The sequence below is a fragment of the Crocodylus siamensis genome, chromosome 5 (assembly GCF_052110815.1).
Source record: "Crocodylus siamensis isolate JL-2025a chromosome 5, ASM5211081v1, whole genome shotgun sequence".
NCBI classification, from domain to species: domain Eukaryota; kingdom Metazoa; phylum Chordata; order Crocodylia; family Crocodylidae; genus Crocodylus; species Crocodylus siamensis.
In genome coordinates, this window is record NC_143399.1 from 80240112 (window position 1) to 80260383 (window position 20272).

The 20272-nt window shown below is 44.5% G+C and overlaps 1 protein-coding gene across 1 annotated transcript in view; it reads right to left on the reverse strand.

Moving 5' to 3' along the window:
* TEX10 (testis expressed 10) overlaps nucleotides 1-20272 on the reverse strand; it is a 121490-nt gene that overhangs the window by 78752 nt on the left and 22466 nt on the right. The window contains exons 5-7 of the mRNA XM_090049451.1: nucleotides 13154-13266; nucleotides 8358-8572; nucleotides 7684-7819 (exon numbers count right to left, since the gene is read on the reverse strand). Coding sequence (XP_089905577.1) covers nucleotides 7684-7819; nucleotides 8358-8572; nucleotides 13154-13266 — 464 coding nt within the window. The remainder of the gene's footprint in view (nucleotides 1-7683; nucleotides 7820-8357; nucleotides 8573-13153; nucleotides 13267-20272) is intronic.

Consider the following 20272-nt stretch of genomic DNA (forward strand, 5'->3'; position numbering starts at 1 on the left):
TCAGTGGGCTGCTGCTGCAGACAGGCATGTTAAAAAAAAACTTAATGTGCATTCAGGAGTTCAAAAGCAAGAACTCTGTACTGGAAGTGGTCCACTTCTATGAAGAAACATGTAAATTTGTTACATGAATGTCTAAAAGAGATATGAACATATACATGCCCTAAATCAGGGGTGCTCAATCCCCAGCCTACAGGCCACTGCCTTATCCTGCCTATGGGCTTTGGCCTTGCATGCTTGATTCAGCATGCAAGGTGGCATGAGGGCCAATTCCTGGCATGCAGCATCAGGCAGAGATGTTGTGGGGTCTTAAAGCCTCCATCCCTGTGCATGGAGCCCAGCAGAGATGCCACAAACCCGAGCCCGAACCCTGCACATGGGGCTGGGAAAGCATGGCATGGGTTCCTGCAGCCCTAATCCAAGCAAGCAGAAACCGGGCAGAGGCAGCATGGGGTCTCAGGACCCCATTCCCAGCATGCAGGGCTGGACAGATGCAGCACAGTCTAGATCAGGGGTGTCCAACTTTTTTGAACCCAGTGGGCTGGCGAGCCAGGTCAAAAGACCTCACAGAAAGCGGTATCACATCACCACCTCCCACCCCACTCCCGAAACAAAAGTACAGTGTTTACTTTCATTTTCTGTCGCAGCACCTCGGGCCTCAGAAAACAGCTTGGAGAGCCGCATAGTGGCCTGTGGGTTGTATCTTGGACAAGCCTGGTCTAGATCTAGGCATGTGGGCTTGATCCTAAGGCATAGAGTCAAATCCAGGCCATGAACCAGCCCCCACCACTTTTTTGGCATGTGGAGCCAAAAGGTTGAGCACTACACTGCCTTAAATCATAGGAATGCAGGCCATCCTAGAAGAAATCTCCAGATCATTAAGTCCACTCCCCAGCTGTCATAAGCAAACATGCTTTTTAAGCTTCCTCTTAAAGCTTTTTAGGTTTTTTGCCTCCACTAATCCTACTGGAACCTCATTCCTTCAATGGTTAGAATGTTATCCCTAATTTCCACCGCATATTTATTACTAGTAATTGTATATCAATTTGTCCTTGTACCAGCACTGTTCTTTAGTTTAAGTAGCTCTCCCCTTCTGCTGTTTACCTTAATAATGCATTTAGAGACAGCAGTCATACTGCCCCTCAAACTTCATTTTGCTCTTTTTAATTTCCCTTCTGCATCTTCTCTTTTCTGAATTAATAATTTTTGAACATGGGTAACCAGAACTATATGCAGTATTCTGAAGGGGGTCTTATTCAGGATTTATATGCTGGCATTAATACTTCCCTGTTTCAGCTGGAATACCTTAGCTCAGGGGTAGGCAAAATGCAGCCTGCCAGTCCATTTTATCTGGCCCACTGGGTCCCTAAAAATTTAGAAAATTAATATTTATCTGCCCCTGGCTGCCTGTCATGCAGCCTTCAATGGCTTACCAAACTCAGTAAGTGGCCCTCCACCCAAAATAATTACCCGTCCCTCCCTTAGCCAATATATCGTAGGATTGTATTTGCCCTGTCCCCAGCTATGTCCCACTGCCATCCTGTGTTCAGCTGATAAAGGGTAGCCAACCTGTGGCATGCATGCCACAAGTGCCATGGCAGCCTGTCAACTGGGGAGGGGAAAACGCATCACTGTTACAAATAAGCCAGTGAACAGAAAGCAGAGCACCAGAGGAGGAAGCAAAAAAACAGAGCAGCACATCCAGTAGAGGAAAGGAATAAGAGTGGCACTCAAGCAATGTGCTTGGTTAACTTGTGGTACTCCTGCCAAAAAGGTTGGGCCCACTGATGCAATACATCCAAGATCTTTCTACTCTTATGTTGATTCGAACTCCCAAGCACTCAGTTTATATCGGAAGTTCACATTATTGCCCTAAGTCCATCCTTGCCTATGTGCTTTATGCTATTAATTTCATCCCATCTCCATTCCTCAAGATCTTCATCAGTTCAGATCACCCGCTCCCCAGTTCGTTCCAGATACCATGTTCTGATCCTGCCCTATACTGAGGAATACTATTTTTTGTGCCAAGTTCCTTAATGACAGTAATTAAATCAGAGCAGCTGCTGAAGAACTAGTTACCTCCTTCTAGACTGAGTTTCCTTTTCCACCCAAGTCACTACTGTCCCTCCTTTAGTCAGTTGTTTACCTACAGTTCTTGTATTGAGTACCATTTTTTTCCCAATTTAACTAATAATCTCCTTGTGGCACCTTAACCAAATGGTTTAGTACAGAGGTGTCTAACCTTTTTTAATGTGGGGCCGGATCATAAACTTTATCACCCAGTGGACCAGCGAGCCATATTCAAAGACCTCACAGGAAGCGGTATCACATCACTTCCCCCCCCCCGGAATTGGAAGTACAGTGTTTACTTTAGTTTCCCATCGCAGCACCTTGGGCCTCAGAAAACAGCTTGGAGGGCTGCGTGGCAGCCCGCGGGCCGTATGTTGGACAAGTCTGGTTTAGTAAAATCCAAACTAATTAGATCTACTGCATTTCCCTTCCTCCAAAAATCACCAAGCTAGTCTGTCACAATCTATCTTTAGTAAAAACATCCTGCATTTATCACATTTCCTATTAATCCTTGTACCTTTTTAAAACAAATAAATTGCCATGCTAATGAAATTAGATTAAAGGGCCTGCCATTGCCCAAATTTCTTCTCTCTCTTTTCTTTAAAACAGGTACTGTTAATAATGCTAGTCAAACAGTACCATGTAAAACTCAACAAATGTATTGCTACTGGACTTGTAGCTCTCCGAGTCTGCTCCCAATGTCAAATGTCAATGCAGTAATTTCCATTTTCATAGTCACATTCCTGTTAGCAATTCTGTCCTTGCCTCCATGTCCAACATCACTGACCTTACCAAAAATGGAGGCAACCTCTTAATTCAGGGTTTGGCCATACTCAGATAAATCTTGATCCATCCTCTCTGTATAAATGCCTTACTTGATCTTTTCTTGTTCTCCTAGTTGCATTTAATGAAGAAAGGACAGCAAGAAAAGGCTCATCTTCCCAGGGTACTGCTGCTGTAGGAGCATCAGCTCAGTTCCAGTGGCATCAACCCCATGACCAGGCTTCAGGTGTCTCATTAGCATCTGACCAGGGTGGCTCATTAGTATCTTTCTATCCCCCCATGCAGTGCTGCATTGACTAGCTTCTATGGCCAGGCCAGGACAGGACAGCCCCCGCCATGGGGGGTGATAAGGCAGGGAGGCAGGATTCTGGTGCTCTCTCACAGGTCAGCAGCTGAGGCAGGTGTCGTACTTGCCCTACCACAGGTCACTCAATTTTGGGGATTTTGTGGAAAATTAACTTTTTGCAATCCTACTCCCCCCTCCCCTCCCACATCTGACAGGATGATTAAAGTCACACAGAGATGTTAGGCACAGAGAGCTGGGATTGCGATCCTGGGCTTTGTACTTGCCAGCATATAGCACTTTGTGGAACATCTTTGTAGCTGGTCTGCCATTTTATGGCAAAATAAATTGGCTGAATGTATGCAGGGTATTATTAGTCCTATCATAAATTTAACCTCTGCCAGGAGGCTAAGATTAATCACTTTACTGGTTCAGTGACTATTTGGCGAAGAAATCAGTGGCTTTAAAGTCAAAGACTCCAAACCAGTCTTGTGTAGTTAAGAAGAGGACCACCAATGGTCTCCTACACTGATATATGAAATTTGAACTTTCTGATGAATTCAGTTTTTGTAGGTCTAAAATGAGCCAAAAGTAACCATCCTTAATTTGGATGAGAAGCTACCATATTTCACAGTGCATAAGTCAAGTTTTAAACTCCTAAAATTCAACCTTTACTTTATATACCATATCACTGTCTCCTGAGAGCATTGCCAGGCTTGCGTGCCAAGCACTATGCCCAGCCCTGTCCCCTGCAAGCACCCTCACTGCAGGCTGGGTACCCAGGGGTAACTGCAGCACCACTCGCAAGGGATGGGCCAGGCTTGACACTCAGATGCTGTGGCCCCATCTGTTGCAAGTGGTGCTGCTTGGGTCGCACCTGCTGAGTGCTGAGCCTGGTGCCACTCACAGGTGATGGGGCCACACCAGCCAAGTGCCGAGCCTGGCTTTGTTTGCTATGAGTGGAGCTCAGTCCTGTTCCCTGCGAGTGGCATCAGGCTCGGCACTCAGCTAGCGCAGCTGGGCTCAGCACTCAGCAGCATTGCTCTCAGAGGATGAGGCCAGGCTTGGTGCCACTCACAAGGGATGGGAACAGTGGATGGGGACAAGCTTTATGCTCAACTAGCGCAGACCCATACCCTGCAAGCAGCGCTGCCTGGGCTGCACCAGCCAAGCACTGAGCCCAGCCCTATCTGCTGCAAGCGGTGCTGCCGAGTGCTAACCCCAGCACCCCTCGCAGGGAATGGGAGCCAGGCTCGGCACTCGGCTCAGCTGGGGGTTACTTAACGATTACTTTGTGTCAGTCTTCCACCAGCCCAAGGGAATCATACTTCCTGACAAGATGGAGGATCACCAGGAAAAGGGTGAACACATACCAATTACTGGTGTACATCTTGTAAGGGAACACCTCGAGAGGCTGGGTATCCACAAATTAGCTGGTCCAGGTAAATGCACCCAAGAGTGCTAAAGGAATTGGCTGACATCATAGCATGGCCAATGGCAAGGATATTCAAGAACTCATGACATTTGGGCAAGGTACCTGAAGATTAGAAGAAAGCCACTGTGGTGCCTATCTTCAAGAAAGAGAAAAAGGAAGACCCAGGGAACTACAGGCCAATGAGTTTGACTGCAAACCCTGGAAAGATCTTGGAAAAAGATCACCAAGGAAACCATTAACAACAGGCCAACAAAAGGCAACACTCTGAAAGACAGCCAACATGGCTTTGTTGCAAGTAGGTCTTAACTGACCAATCTCAATCCCTTCTATGACCAGGTGACATCACCTGGACAAAGGAGAAGGGGTAGATATCACATATTTGGACTTCAAGAAAGCCTTTGACCTGGTATCCCATGATGTCCTCATGGTAAAATGGCGGAATTGGGACCTCAACAACCTTAGTTCGATGGCTGGGGAACCTGCTTCATGAACAGACCTAGAGAGTGATAGTTGATGGAACTGAATCAACATGGCGCACAGTGACCAGTGGCATCCCTGTTCTCAGACCTGTACTCTTGTATGTATTTAAGCGATCTGGACTCTGATGTCAGAAGCGGACTGGCTAAGTTTGCTGATGCCACTAAACTATGGGGAAGTGTGGTCACCCTAGAGGATAGGCTGGCAATACAGGCTGACTGACAGGCTTGCAAGGTGGGCGGATCAAAAGCTGATGGCATTCAACATGGAAAAAGGCAAAGTGCTTCATTTCAGGAGAAAAAACGCACATCATACTTACAAGCTTGGCAGCGCTACACTTGCTAGCACCATGACTGAATGAGACTTGGGGGTCATGGCTGACCAAAAGATGAACATAAGCCACCAATGCGATGTTGCAGCCAGCAAAGCAAACAAAACTCTGGCTTGCACCTACCAATGCATCTCAAGCAAGACCCAGGAAATCATCCTCCCACTGTACTCGGCTTTGGTGAGGTTGCAGCTAGAATACTGTATCCAATTCTGGATTCCGCAATTCAGAAAAGATATGGAGAAGCTTAAAAGGATCCAGAGGAGAGCCATGCACATGATTAGAGGACAAGTGAGCAGGCCTTGCAAGGAGAGGGTGAGATCCATGGGACTCTTCAGCCTGGAAAAGCGTAGGCTCAGGGTTGACTTGGTGGCAGCCTATAAGTACATAAGGGGCGTGCGCATCAGGAACTGGGAGAACATCTGTTCACCAGGGCACCCCAAGGGAAGATGAGATCCAACAGTCAAATTCCTGGAAGACCATTTTAGGCTGGACATAAGGAAAAACATTTTTGTTGAGTCCCCAGGGCCTGGAATAGACTCCTCCCAGAAGCAGGGCATGCACCTACTCTGGACACTTCCAAAAAACACCTGGATGCCTATCTTGCTGGGATCATTTGACCCCAGCTGACTTCCTACCTCTTGGGCAGGGGGCTGGACCCAATGATCTTGCAAGGTCCCTTCCAGCCCTAATGTCTATGAAATTCCTGTACGGCTCTTGCTTCCAATGAAGAGAGTCAGCCTTCTTAACAGGCTGTTGTGAAACAGTCTCTAAAAAAGGAAAGAAGGAAGAATGGGGCAAGTTATGGTGGAACTTGAACTCTGTGTGGGTCATTGTCAATGCTGAGAGCATACTAGATATTGAAGGAAAGAGACAAAAAAAGAGAAGAGAAATTACATGAATGGTTGTGGATAGATCAAACCTGCTCTGTTCTCAGGTGTCTCTTTAAACACAAGATCTAAGTCCTCTCATAAAAAGATTGGGAAGTTGCTTTCTTGCTTTTGTTCAAGACATAGAAGGTTTACACCTTCTGTGGTTGTGACTGAAGATATTATTGATGAGATGCCATCTCATTACAAGTTAGGACACAGCATTGCTGTTGATGGTATTAAAGGGCAGGAACACTCAATCTTTTTTATGATGGGGGTATATTTCATGAGATTTAGCTGTGGCGTGGATGTCCTGATCATTCACTCAGATCTTCCAAACAGAAATGCTGCATTCTCTAATGGATATCAGCTTTGGCAACCACAAAAAGTCAAATAATGCATGCCTACCAACTGACTGATATTCAGAAATCAAGGTTTCCACACAAACTTCAAGATCTCAGGAAAAGGCTTAAATGATAATGGTTCAATTGTCTCATAGGTGGTACAACTATCTCGTCACTGTAATTTATTAAGCAGAAGTCCCAGAGTGTCACGCTCTTCTTTTCATTGTCAAACAGGGTAGGTATACCTGTCCTTTTGTTCTTTGGCACAGCTGCAGCAATAACTAGACAATTAGGAAACAGGTGCCCAAGGAAAACTGAAGCCTTTTTCATATAGCAGTTGGTGAAACATTTAGACTTGTTTTAAGACATGGCTTTCAGTTGTAGATTTTGACTACATACCCCTCGTTAGCTGTAATAAATCTTCCAATTTGGCAAGTGCAATTTTACTGTTAGAAAGAAATCCCAAAGTACTAAATACAGGGTGAGTAATTATTTCTAGTGCTGCTGACAGCATTTTTGGTAGTCCTTCCAGCAGCACATAAAACTAACTGGAGTCTAATGGAGGAGAAAGTGAGAGCCGCACATCTGGAACAAATGGAGTTCTAGGTCAGTTCAATCCGTTTAACCAGACCTTCCAATTCATTTTCTGACACTGTATATGAGACTAATATGAAAGAAGGGCATCTTTGAAGGTAGGATATGGACAGATCCAGGAGTTAACTCTAACAAGAGAGGTTTCACCCTACTCCCTCCAAGAACAGAAGCCTGTGTGTTGATAGAACTTTGTCAGCATCCTCACAACGTTTAGATAAAGGTCAGTCAGAACATGTAACCCAACACAGCATCTCTCAATCTGTTATTTATTAGATTTCATCTATCCCAACCATACAGTTGGTCTAATAAAAGACATGACTCTCAAAGTATTTGCCTTTCACATTTCTCAGACCATGACAGCTACAACATCACTCTAAAACTACAAAAATCCTTGCTATTTCTACAGTACAGGTTCTAGACCATCAATATAAACATCTGGTAGCCTAAATTTTGGGCCAGAATCTGCAAGTTTAGCATTAAAATGTAAAAATAAAAATTTTTACCTGACTCCTTGAGGGCTGAGCTCTTCTTTTTGATAAACTCTGCTAAAAAACTTCAAAAGTAATGTGCGAACAGGAAACAAGAGATTCTTTTGTTGGTACAGTGTAAACACTGCTTTTATCAAAGTCTCTGCTGCCACTATAAAGAAAACACACAATTGAAAATGTGGGTCTTGCTATGTTTTTCCTTACCAGATTAAAGAGGCTTTACTGTTATTTTCTGGTATCAAACCTTCAATCTTCTGTTTGACAAACTAAACAGATTGAGCTCCTACAGTCTTTCACCATAAAACATTTATGTTCTAGACTTCCAACCATATTTGTGTTTCTTCTCTGTACCTTCACAAATTGCTTCTCTCAAAGATTTAAAAATATTTACAAAATTAAGCAACTGTCAATCTCTCAGAAAGGATATAAACGGTGAAATACAACCATCTATGCAAGTAGAACATCCTACAAAACAGTTTAGAATTTAAAGTAAAAAATGCTTTCACTACCCAAAACTGCTAGAGTTCTTCAGACAGGGTGAATTTCGGGAATGTATACAAAATGTTAGTTGCTTAAAGTGGGTCTCTGTTTAAATCGCTTACTGTAAGCTGCCCTGGGCCTTTGTTGGGAAAGGCTGCATATAAATTGCACGAATAAAGACAAATATCTGCTAACTGCCTGCATCTTACCTTTATTTCGCTGTATCTGCATTAGTCTCCATGTCACTCCAAGCAATCTGTTCAGCTGCTTGGAATTCAATTTGCTGCCATCCTGAAGAGTATCAGTCACAAAATTTCTTATCCTATCTAGCCAGTCAGAATCCATGTGAAGTGTTGAAGCACTTGACAGTGAAACCATAATGTCACACAGGATTAAATTCAGTAAGAGATGGTCTATGTTGTTGCTAAATAAAAATATTTATGAAAAAATGTTATAGCTTTTAAATGCATTAATATAAAGCATGAGTTTGAAAGAAGGGCCATATAGCAATAATCAGGTACACGGTGAGCCAATTTTTAAAAAATGTTAAGTATCCCTCAGCCACTGCTGTAATTGTTGCACTGTGGGGTCAGGCCAACTCTCAGGATCTCAAAATTGCGCTGTTAGACAGGAGGGTACGACAATTGCACATATACAAACACACAAATCAGTTGGATACATACACATACACATACACACACACACAACACCAACTCAGGCACATACACATTCAAACTAGTCTAGGCACATGCAAACCCATCACCAATTCAAGCACATACACTATACACCCCAAAAGTTAGACAAAAATCAGTTGTCCATATCCACACGCTCAGTACACATACACAGATCCCTAATTCATATATCATGCACACAATGAGATACACAGACCAGTTCACATGCATACAACCCACCTACCCATAGGGAAGTTCCTAACTTGGATGGCACGGTATGTGTGTTTGGGGTACCTGGGATACTTGGGGGAAGGTTGGGGGGGAGAGAGAGAGACAGAGAGTTAGTGTAGGGAGTGAAAGTTGCCAGAACCGAGATTAGAACCAGTAGACTACAGAGAAGCTGGCTGAGGAACTGAGGCTTGGATTTACTTAAGGTAGACTGGGGCTGGAAACTGAGGCAGACAGCTGAGATATTGGTGGGGGGAGCAGATAAGTGGTGGCAAGGAGGAGACAGACAGGAAAGATAAAGAGGCAGAAACCTGGAAGCTTGGGGCTGGAAACAGGCTGACAGTTTAGAGATTGGTGGGGCAGATAAGTGGTGGCAAGGAGGAGACAGCCAGGGAAAAAAACTGAGGCAGAAATCTAGTTGCTCAGGGGAAAAGGAAAAGGCAGTAGGGATAGGAAAGTAGCAAAGAAACAGGGGGTTTGGAGGCACAGGGAAGCTCAGGACAGGTGTTGGAGGTGGCAGAAGTTAGAGGGGCAAGGAGCAGAGATTGGAGCAGGGCCAAACCATAGTAAAGCAAAACCCAACTTAGGGGTCCAAATAACAGCTTTAACAGTTTTATTAAACAGACAACACAGCCCCATGAAATTACTGGGGGTCTCTCACACACAAACACACACACACACACACACACTGGCAGCAGGAGAAAGAGACTCAGTGGAAGCAGAGTCCAAGTCCTTGGTTGAAGAGGGGGTGGGGGGTGATAGCTACCTATCCAGGCTGGAAAGGGGTCCTTGTCCAGTAGGTGTTGTCCAGAGGAGGGGGGTGGTTGCCAGCAGTAGCTCTGGGTGGATAGGTAGTGTAGCATGATGCTGGTCCAGATGGAGAGGGAGTCCCAAGGAGTCAATCTTCACTACCCCTTTTATGGGGCAGACTACCTCTGAACTCCTATGGGGAAGGCCTGTGCAGGCAAGGTCAGTCCTGTCCCAGAGGGTTCTAGATGTTCTTACTGAGCATGTGCAGCTTGGCACAATGGTGAGTTGCTTCATCTTTTGTATCTTGAATGCTGAGGGTGGTTCCAAGGGCTGGATTGTTGGTGCAGGTATTGGTGTTGATGGTTTGGTCATTCAGAGGGAGCTATTTTTAGACCTACTGCCATGGTCTCTCATTCATCCCCATTCATTCAGGAAGCAAGTTACATAGGAGGGGTAGGTGCGAGTCATGGGTTACACAACCGGGCCTGGGGACAGCATAGGGACTTGACAAACAAAATGGAAACTTGACAAGACTTATGCTAACTTACATATGTAGGCCTAAAGCATACAGTACCAGTAAAACAGTAATATAGAACAGTAAAAATCAATATAAACATAGTAATTATACAATATAAAGAAGGAGAAAAAACAAAACAAATACAACTTGCTACCAAAATAAAATGTTGAAGCTTATCCTATGTCTTAACTCACTTATACTTATCTATAGGGAATAGAAAGGGAAAGAAAAATTCAGAAATAGTTGGGGAAGGGGAGGGAATGCATTTTAAAAGAAAAAAAAGAAAACCTGGGGGTTTTGCTACATAATCACAGAATCATAAGAACAGGAAAGTAGTTATACCATCTTGCCATCCTCTGCCCTCCAATTCTTGATAACACAAGTTGCAAGGTCTGAGGTTGCTTTAAGTCAGAAGTGTCAAACAGGACCCACAGAACCACATTATTTGGCCCACCAGGGTACTGGCGGGCATCAAAAGCTGAAGCCATGGCCAGCAGAGAATGTCCTGGGCCTCTGAGCCCCAGTGGACGTGGTAATCAGCAGCAGAAGGACAAATGGAGTCAGATACAGTCCCAGTCACCCTCTAGCCACTTCAATCATCATTACCACTGTGGTCCTACCTCCACGGTCACTGATCCTGCTCATGCCCCATGTTGAAGTCACCACCACCACAAAATGTCCCCTTCCAGAGCTGGAGCTGCTATCGCAGCATGAAACATGCAGCAGAACCCAGAGCTGCTGCTGCATGCTCCATGCAGGATCTACTGCTGCCATTGCATGCTTTGCATAGAGGCTGGGACTGCTGCCACTGCTGCATACTCCAGGCTGGATCCAGCCAGGGGCACAAGGTGAGTCTGACATCTCTGTTTTCCATTATGCCAACCTGTAACAATTTCTGAGGGCTGTTAGTCACCAAAGCTCACTGGAACACAGGGCACAAGCAGGCTGACAGCCATTTTGCCCCATAACATGTGGTGGGCTCTGTGCAACACTACATAAAGAAAAATCCCCAGCTGACTGATGGTAAGTGTTAAATGAAGTCCACTTAACAACAAGAAGTGGTAACATTCATAAACTAATGTTTTTTGCTCAAAAGTATCTGAACCTAGAAATAGATGGTAAAGGATGCAATATATTCCTTTTGCACTTTCTAGCATTCAATATCACTACACTTGTCTAACAAAATTAAATTATAAAATACATTTCTAGATTAGAATAAATACATACTATTCCTTAACTTTGCATATTATGAGAAAATTGTAAAATCCTACTTTTGCTATCAGAGAGTCTATTTCCAGTGTGTTATAAATTACCACATTTAACTAAATCCAAGATGACCCTGAATTTAAGATGGCTCTCCATTTATAAGATTCTATACATGGAAAATTTGTAATTTTTCATGTACAGAATCTAATTATTGGAGGGTCATCTTATATTTGTACTCCCCATGGTGGGAGGGAGGGCAGGTGTTGGGAGGAAGAAGGGACACAGCAGGGAGGCAACAGATGGGTAGACAGTAGGCAGGAGGTTAGACAGCTTGAACCTTGCCACCACTTACCCCCCCCATCATCAAATCTAACCCCCCTTGCTCTGACCAGCAATACTGCTGAAATCAAATATATAAATTAGCTTTTGAAATTGGGTACGCCTCAATTCACAAAAGTTATGGAAGGGTGTCTCAAATCCAAAAGAAGCTGAGAAATACTGACAGACACTTCTCTCTAAAGTATCTTAGTTTGCAGTACATAATCTTCATTGGAACAACAGTAACTTCACTTTGCAGTAAGTTTGTCCACTTTAAGGTTCACATAGCTGCATTCTTAACTGCCCTGCTTCTTGTAATTCTCCATCTATTAACTGAAAGTGCTGTCTGTGCTTCATTCCTGGATGAATTTGCCTGCATTGAGCTGGAGTCATTCACACGTGCCAAGTCACATATTCATTATACCACCTGTGTAGTACTCTACATTTTTATGTTAATTTGTATGAAAGTTCATGAAGTGGGTGGCCCTCTTGAAAACTTTCATGTTCAATTGTGTCTACAGTTGTGTTGCAAAACTGGTGACATCTACAGTTAGGGCACTGTTACAGCAAAGGAGGAAGTGGGACACTCCTGAAGCCAATCCAGTGCCAAGCAAGGCACAAAAGCTATGGCAGAAGGGCCCAAAAACAAAGGACCAGAACAAGATCTGCAAAAAAGCTGCACTGCCTACCCAGACTAAAAGGAACTAGACTATTGTCCACAAGTGACGTCACCAGTGAACCCAGGAATGATCTGGAGAAGCAACAGGCTGAAAAAAATTTGAAGTTAAGACTTAAAATTCCTGTTGCCAGAAATTATATAATTTTAATGAAACAATAAATTTTCCAGAGCCTGGAAATCTTTTTGCAAGTCTTAAAAGTATCAATTCAGAGCAATATAACTACTATCTAAAAGCCTTGCTACAATTCTTAAGGGAAAAAAATCCATGACCAAAACCATTGTTTTCTCTATTTTATGTTGTTACTAAACCAGGGATGCTAACCCTGCAGCACAGGTGCCACAAGAGATATGGGCAGCCCCTGTATGTGGCACATGGTCACTCAGAGAAGGAAAAGGGAGCACAGCAACAGACAAGGCAGGGAGCAGGAAGCAAGGTAGCACAGTGGACAGAGGAAGGTGATTGGAGTGGCTACTGTGGAGGGTGCAGGGCTAATTTGTGGCATGCCTTTCAAAAAAGCTGCAGCTCCACTGTACTAGACTATGCATTTCATTAATGATAGATAGATAGACAGATAGATAGAATATCTTACTTGGAGGGTAAGGGGAAAACCTAAAAACGACACATTTTGTTCATACCTTTTGTATGAATCCTTCTTTTTGTGCTTCACTGTTTCTTGAAAAGAATAAGGAAAATGACGCATGAAGTGCTGTTTGAAATCCACAAGGTAATTCACTCGAAGCCACACCTCCTATTAAGAAAGAAAATAATACTTGCAAATAAAACAAACTTAATCATTACGAAAGTTCATTAATGGCTTAATACAAATTAAATCTGATGCAAGAAATAGAAAAATATTTTAATATCCTATTGCTAGTTTCTTTCATATAAATAAAAGTTTACTTTTGTTTCACACAAAAATGCTTTAAAGAAATGTGTTGTATTTGTGACAAGGGGAATACACTTCAACCCAAAATTAATCAATGCTATCTTTAAGTGCATATCTAAAGAGGGAGGTTCAGGAAAAATAAGCTAAACTAACTGTTTTAATAAGCTAAACTAACTATGAAGGTGTCAATATAAAGCTCATTGATTAGAGATCTTTAACTATACTTTACATGAACACCTCTAGTTATTCCTACTTAAGTTTCCTGAATGACCCATTGTAGACGTACCTGAAGATTGCCATAATCTAATATCATACATATCTGTACTTTATAACCCACTCAAGCAATAAATATCAACTGCCAGCAGGAACAAAAAGAGTAATTTTGCACAGGAAGACCTGTTATTTATAAGTGTCAAGAGATCCCCTCTCCACATTTACCACAAGGATAACTACAGAAATGAGAACAATAAAGGAAGATTTAAATGTAGCAGGAAAACAAAGACAGGACCTAGAAAGAAAAAAAGAAGAGGGAGGAAGAGTCTCTGAATACAAAAAGAGGAGACACAGGATTTGTCTTTCACAGATTAAGGTCAAAAGGTATCAGTAGACCATCCAGTCAGATCTCCTATACCAGCATTTTTTAACCCCTGGGTCGTGACCCAAAAGTAGGTCGCAAGAACATATGAGAGAGTCATGAACAATCTTTAAAAATGGATTCTCGTTTAAGGGGGGGAAATGTGGGGAACTGTGGCTTTTCCCTTGCAGGGTGGGAGAGTTCTAGCCTGTGAGGGGCTGCTTGGGGGGCCCCTCTGCCCCACATACTGGGGGCAGCAGGTCAGGGCTGGCCATCAATGTTTACAAATGGGTCCCGGTACAAAAACTTTGAGAACCACTGTCTTATACAACACAGATTACAAAATATCACCCAATTATTCCCATACTGAGCTCAATAACTTTTGTCTAAAGCATATATTCCAGAGAAAGCATCCTGTTTTTATGTTTTTATGTTTTGACCTCCCACTCAAAGTCCCGAGCTTGACCAGGAGTTTGCCCGGGAACTGACTGAGGCCGCTTGCTCCAGGACCTTGGTTGTCATGGGTAACTTCAATTACCCGGACATCTCGTGGGAAGATCACTCAGCAAAATCTGAGCGGGCGCAAAGCTTTCTCTTGTGCGTGGATGACCTCTACCTGACTCAAGAAGTCTACGGGCCAACGAGAGGCAAAGCGCTGCTTGACCTGGTACTGGCTACGGGGGACGACCTAATCGGCAACCTAGTGACTGATGGGAAGTTGGGTGACAGCGACCATGAGCTGATCACCTTCACCATGCGCCGTAAAGCTGGCAAGTCAGTCAGCAACACAGAAGTCCTTGACTTCAGAAAAGCCGACTTTGACAAGCTCAAGAGGCTAGTCAGTCAGGCCCTCAGGGACCATGACCCCAGGGAGATGGGAGTTCAAGAAGAGTGGTTGCTTCTCAAGGAAGCGATCCTCAGTGCACAAGCTAAATCTATTCCAACATGGAGGAAAGGCAGCAAGGCGGCACAGCAGCCCCCCTGGCTCTCCAGAGACCTAGCGGACCTACTGTGGCTAAAAAGGAAAGCCTACAAAGGATGGAGGACGGGATTCACCTCCAAGGAGGATTACTCCGCGCTGGTGCGGTCCTGCAGGGACCAAACCAGGAAAGCCAAGGCTGCAACTGAACTCCAACTAGCTTCAGGCATCAAGGACAACAAAAAGTCCTTTTTCAGATACGTGGGGAGCCGGAGGAAAAGCAAGGGCAATGCTGGACCCCTGCTAAACCAGATGGGGCAACTGACAACTGACGCCCAGGAAAAAGCCAACCTATTAAATAGGTACTTTGCGTCAGTCTTTCATCAGTCACACGGGACGCCCATGCCTGCTATGGGACAGGGAAATCTGGGTGAGGGGAATCCCCTACCCTCCATCAATGCTGACCTCGTGAAGGAACACCTTGAGAAGCTGGATACCTTCAAGTCAGCTGGCCCTGACAACCTGCACCCCAGGGTACTCAAGGAGCTGGCGAGCGTCATAGCCCAGCCCCTGGCACGGATCTTTGAAAACTCCTGGCGCTCTGGTGTAGTGCCCGAAGACTGGAAGAAGGCCAATGTGGTGCCGATCTTCAAGAAAGGGAGGAGAGTGGATCCGGCTAACTACAGGCCCATTAGCCTGACTTCTATTCTGGGGAAGATCTTAGAAAAGTTTATTAAGGAGGCCATCCTTGAGGGACTGGCCCAGGCTAACATCCTAAGGGACAGCCAGCATGGGTTTGTTGCGGGTAGGTCTTGTTTGACCAATCTCATTTCCTTCTATGACCAGGTGACCTATCACCTGGACAAGGGAGAAGAGATTGATGTCATATATCTTGACTTCAAAAAAGCTTTTGATCTGGTATCCCATGATCACCTCTTGGCCAAACTGCCCAGTTGTGGCTTTGGCTCCACCACGATCTGCTGGCTGGGAAATTGGCTTTGTGGTCGGACCCAGAGGGTTGTGATTGATGGCAGTCACTCATCGTGGTGCCCTGTGACCAGTGGGGTCCCTCAAGGCTCTGTCCTGGGACCCATACTGTTCAACATCTTCATTAACAATGTGGACATTGGAATCAGGAGTGGACTGGCCAAGTTCGCCGATGACACCAAACTTTGGGGCAAAGCATCCACGCCAGAAGATAGGCGGGTGATCCAGGCTGACCTGGACAAGCTCAGCAAATGGGCAGACGAGAACCTCATGGTGTTTAACACCGAAAAATACAAGGTTCTCCACCTTGGGAGGAAAAACCTGCAGCACCCTTATAGGCTCGGCAGTGCTACGTTGGTTAGCACTACAGAAGAAAAAGACTTGGGGGTCATCATTGACCACAAGATGAACATGAGCCTGCAATGCGATGCTGCGGCTAGTAAAGCGACCAAAATGCTGGCGTGCATCCATAGATGCTTCTCGAGCAAATCCCGAGACGTCATTCTCCCTTTGTACTCGGCCTTGGTGAGGCCGCAGCTGGAGTACTGCGTCCAGTTTTGGGCTCCACAATTCAAAAAGGATGTGGAGAAGCTTGAGAGAGTCCAGAGGAGAGCCATGCGCATGATCAGAGGTCAGGAAAACAGATCTTACGATGACAGGCTGAGAGCCATGGGACTCTTTAGCCTGGAAAAGCGCAGGCTCAGGGGTGATCTGATGGCCACCTACAAGTTTATCAGGGGTGACCACCAGGATCTGGGGGAACATCTGTTCACCAGAGCGCCCCATGGGATGACGAGGTCGAACGGTCACAAACTCCTGCAAGATCGTTTCAGGCGGGACATAAGGAAGAATTTCTTTACTGTCCGAGCCCCCAAGGTCTGGAACAGTCTGCCAGCGGAGTTGGTTCAAGCACCTACATTGAACACCTTCAAGAGTAAATTGGATGCTTATCTTGCTGGGATCCTATGACCCCAGCTGACTTCCTGCCCTTTCGGCAGGGGGCTGGACTCGATCTCCCGAGGTCCCTTCCAGCCCTAATGTCTATGAAATCTATGAAATCTATTTGAAAACTTCAAAGGATGAAGAATCCCTCCATTTCCTTTGGTATTTAATCACCCATTCACTAATTTGGTGTTTAATTTCTCATTTGAATTTGTCTTAGTTTTAGACTTTGGGTCCTGCTCTGCTTTTCCCTAAAGAGGCTTTACTGTTATTTCCCAATATCCAATCACCTCCTCAGTCTTCCATTGGATAAACTAAACAGATTGCGCTCCCTTAATCTTTCATTGTAGGATGGTTTCACTCTACCCTTCCAATCATGTTTGTTTCTTCTCTATTATCCTCACCAATTTCACAAATTCTTCTAAAAATGTAATTAACCTGAATTAAGCACTAAAAACTATAACCTTTGGAATTTCCCTTTCTTTAATGGAGGGGGATAGGGCTGAAAGTAGAACCCACTGCTCAGAAACAGTAAAACTGAGGTTTTTAACCAGGTTTTTAAATACCTAGCTAGAAAAGGTTTGGGACTGTCCTGCTGTTTCGATAGCTTGTCATATTTTATGCTTTAAAGTTGCACCTGTTTTCAGAGCGGTGAATTACAGTCCTGTTTAATTTTCTTTTATATTTAGTGTTGTTTAAACATTGCTGAAGTTCTGTCTGACCTCATTGTTATCTGAACTTTTCTGCACTATCAGCTGGCCTTGCCTCTCGCAAGCTTTTGGCCCCAAGTTTGCTGGCATGATGTTTCTTTCCTTTTCTATCACTGAGAAGTTTTTCTAACACAAAACATAGTAATAGTTTTGTTACCAGCTCAAATTAACTGAACTTGGCACTAACTGGCTGAATCAGAGGGATGAAATGATTGGATATGTTAATGAAAGGTGATAAGGGAGACCAATGGACAATGCCCAAAGTAAGACACTGGAAAAAGGTCAAATTAAGAGGTGTGCTTATGATGGGTCTGTTGAACAAAGGAATATGCTGACAGAATAAAATATGGACAATATGTTGACTGCAAAGAGACCAATCTGGAAGCAAGGAGTCAAAGGAGTGAAGCTAAAGAAAAGCTTAAACAGGGGCAGCAAGGAAGTTAAGTGGTGTCGATGTCATATCATCATAAATCCAGCCTTCAACACCTGTTTGGACCATACCAGCCAACAATGCACCCTTTGCTTTACATATTTTACTCTCTCTGAATATGAAAACTTTTAAGATAATCACTTGTTGTACTAATAAAGTTAGACTTCGATTTTGGGACACCGAGTTGTCTGCATTCGTAGTTCACATACCATTTAAGGGTTAATTGTGCTTTAAAGATCTCTAAGCACTATCTGGTGGGCAATGGTGCTAACACTGCTTTGAGCAGGGTGTTAAAACTAATGACCTCCTGAGGTCCCTCCCAACCCTGATCTTCTTTGATTTTATGGTTGAACCATGGCACAGGCAGTACGGTCAATGTAACAATATTGCTAGAACCATAACTATTTCATTGCCTGATTTTTTTTTTAATAAGTACGTATATTTTAATGCATTATCTATACAGAAAAAAAACAGTAAGGAGAATGTGGGAAAACATACAAATTATTCCCAGTGTCTTATGTTTACTAAATATTAACATAAACAGGAACAAATACAGTTTTGATGGAAATGAGGTATGTATTGTTCTAATTTCAGGATCTGTCACCTGATTGAGACCTTTAGAAAGCCAATTAATCTACCCAGTGAGGAAATATTAAAAGGTCCACTACAGACACGGCAAACAAGCAGGACAAGAAGCAGTTGAGTTCAAAATAGATTTCATAGCTTTTCACAGACATTAGGGCTGGAAGGGACCTCGGAAGAAGAGACTCCAGCCCCCTGCCCCAGGGGCAAGAAGTCAGCTGGGGTCACACGATCTCAGCAAGATAAACAGCCAAATATCTCTTGAAGGTGTTCAAAGTAGGTGCTTGAACCACCTCTGGCAGCAGTCTACTCCAAACCTTGAGGGCTCAAACAGTAAAGAAGTTCTTTCTTATATCCAGCCTAAAATGGTCATGGAGGAGTTTGTGACTGTCCAACCTTATCATCCCTTGGGGCGCTTGGAACAGACTTTCCCCCAGATCCTGGTGAGCACCCCGATAAACTTATAGGCAGCCACCACATCACCCCTTTGCCTGTGCTTTTCCAGGCTGAAGAGTCCCATAGGTCTCAGCTTCTCATCATAAGGTCTGTTTTCCTGACTTCTGATCATGCACGTGGCTCTCCTCTGGACTCTCTCAAGCTTCTCCACATCCTTTTTGAATTGTGGAGCCCAAAACTGGACGCAGTACTTCAGCTGCAGCCTCACCAAAGCCGAGTACAAGGGGAGAATGACGTCCCAGGATTTGCTCGAGAAGCATCTATGGATGCAAGCCAGCTTTTTGGTTGCTTTACTAGCCACAGCAACACATTGCAGCCTCGTGTTCATCTTGTGGTCAGTGATGACCCCCAAGTCTCTTTCTTCCATAGTGCTAGTCAGTGTAGCACTGCTGAGCCTATAAGGATGCTACAGGTTTTTCTTCTCAAGGTGGAGAACCTTGCATTTTTTGGTGTTAAACACCATCAGGTTCTTGCCTGCCCATTTCCTGAGCCTGTCCAGGTCAGCATGGATCGCCCGCCTGTCCTCAGGTGTGGATGTTTTACCCCAAAGGTTGGTGTCATCGGCAAACTTCACCAGTTCACTTCCAACATCAATGTCTACATCATTAATGAAGATGTTGAATAATATAGGCCCAAGCACAGAGCCTTGAGGGACCCCACTGGTCACAGAGCACCACAACAATTGACTTCCATCAACCACCACCCTCTGGGTCCGAACCCGGAGCTACTTCCCCAGCCAGCGGATCATGGTGAAGCTGAGGCCGCAGTTGGCCAGTTTTGCTAAGAGGTGATCGTGGGATACCAGATCGAAGGCTTTTTTAAACTCAAGATATAGGACATCAATCTCTTCTCCCTTGTCCAGGTGATAGGTCACCTGGTCATAAAAGGAACTAATGTTGGTCAAGCAAGACCCACCCATGACAAACCTATGCTCGCTATCTTTCAGGATGTTGCCATCAGCCAGTCTGTTGAGAATAGTTTCTTTGATAATCTTTTCCAGGATCTTCCCTGGGATAGAGGTCAGGCTGATGGGCCTGTAGTTTGCCAGATCCACTTTCCTCCCTTTCTTGAAGGTAAGCACCACATTGGCTTTCTTCCAGTCTTCAAGCACTTCACCTGCTGTCTGCTCTGAGGTGTACATGCAGTCGCCACCAGCATGGAGCTGATGCCAGGGCTGTGGAGCCCAGTGCAGCTGCATGTAGCTTGCCCGCTGCAGCTGCCCAGAGCCCAGGCTGGCTATAAACAGCTGTGCCAGGCTCCAGAGCCGT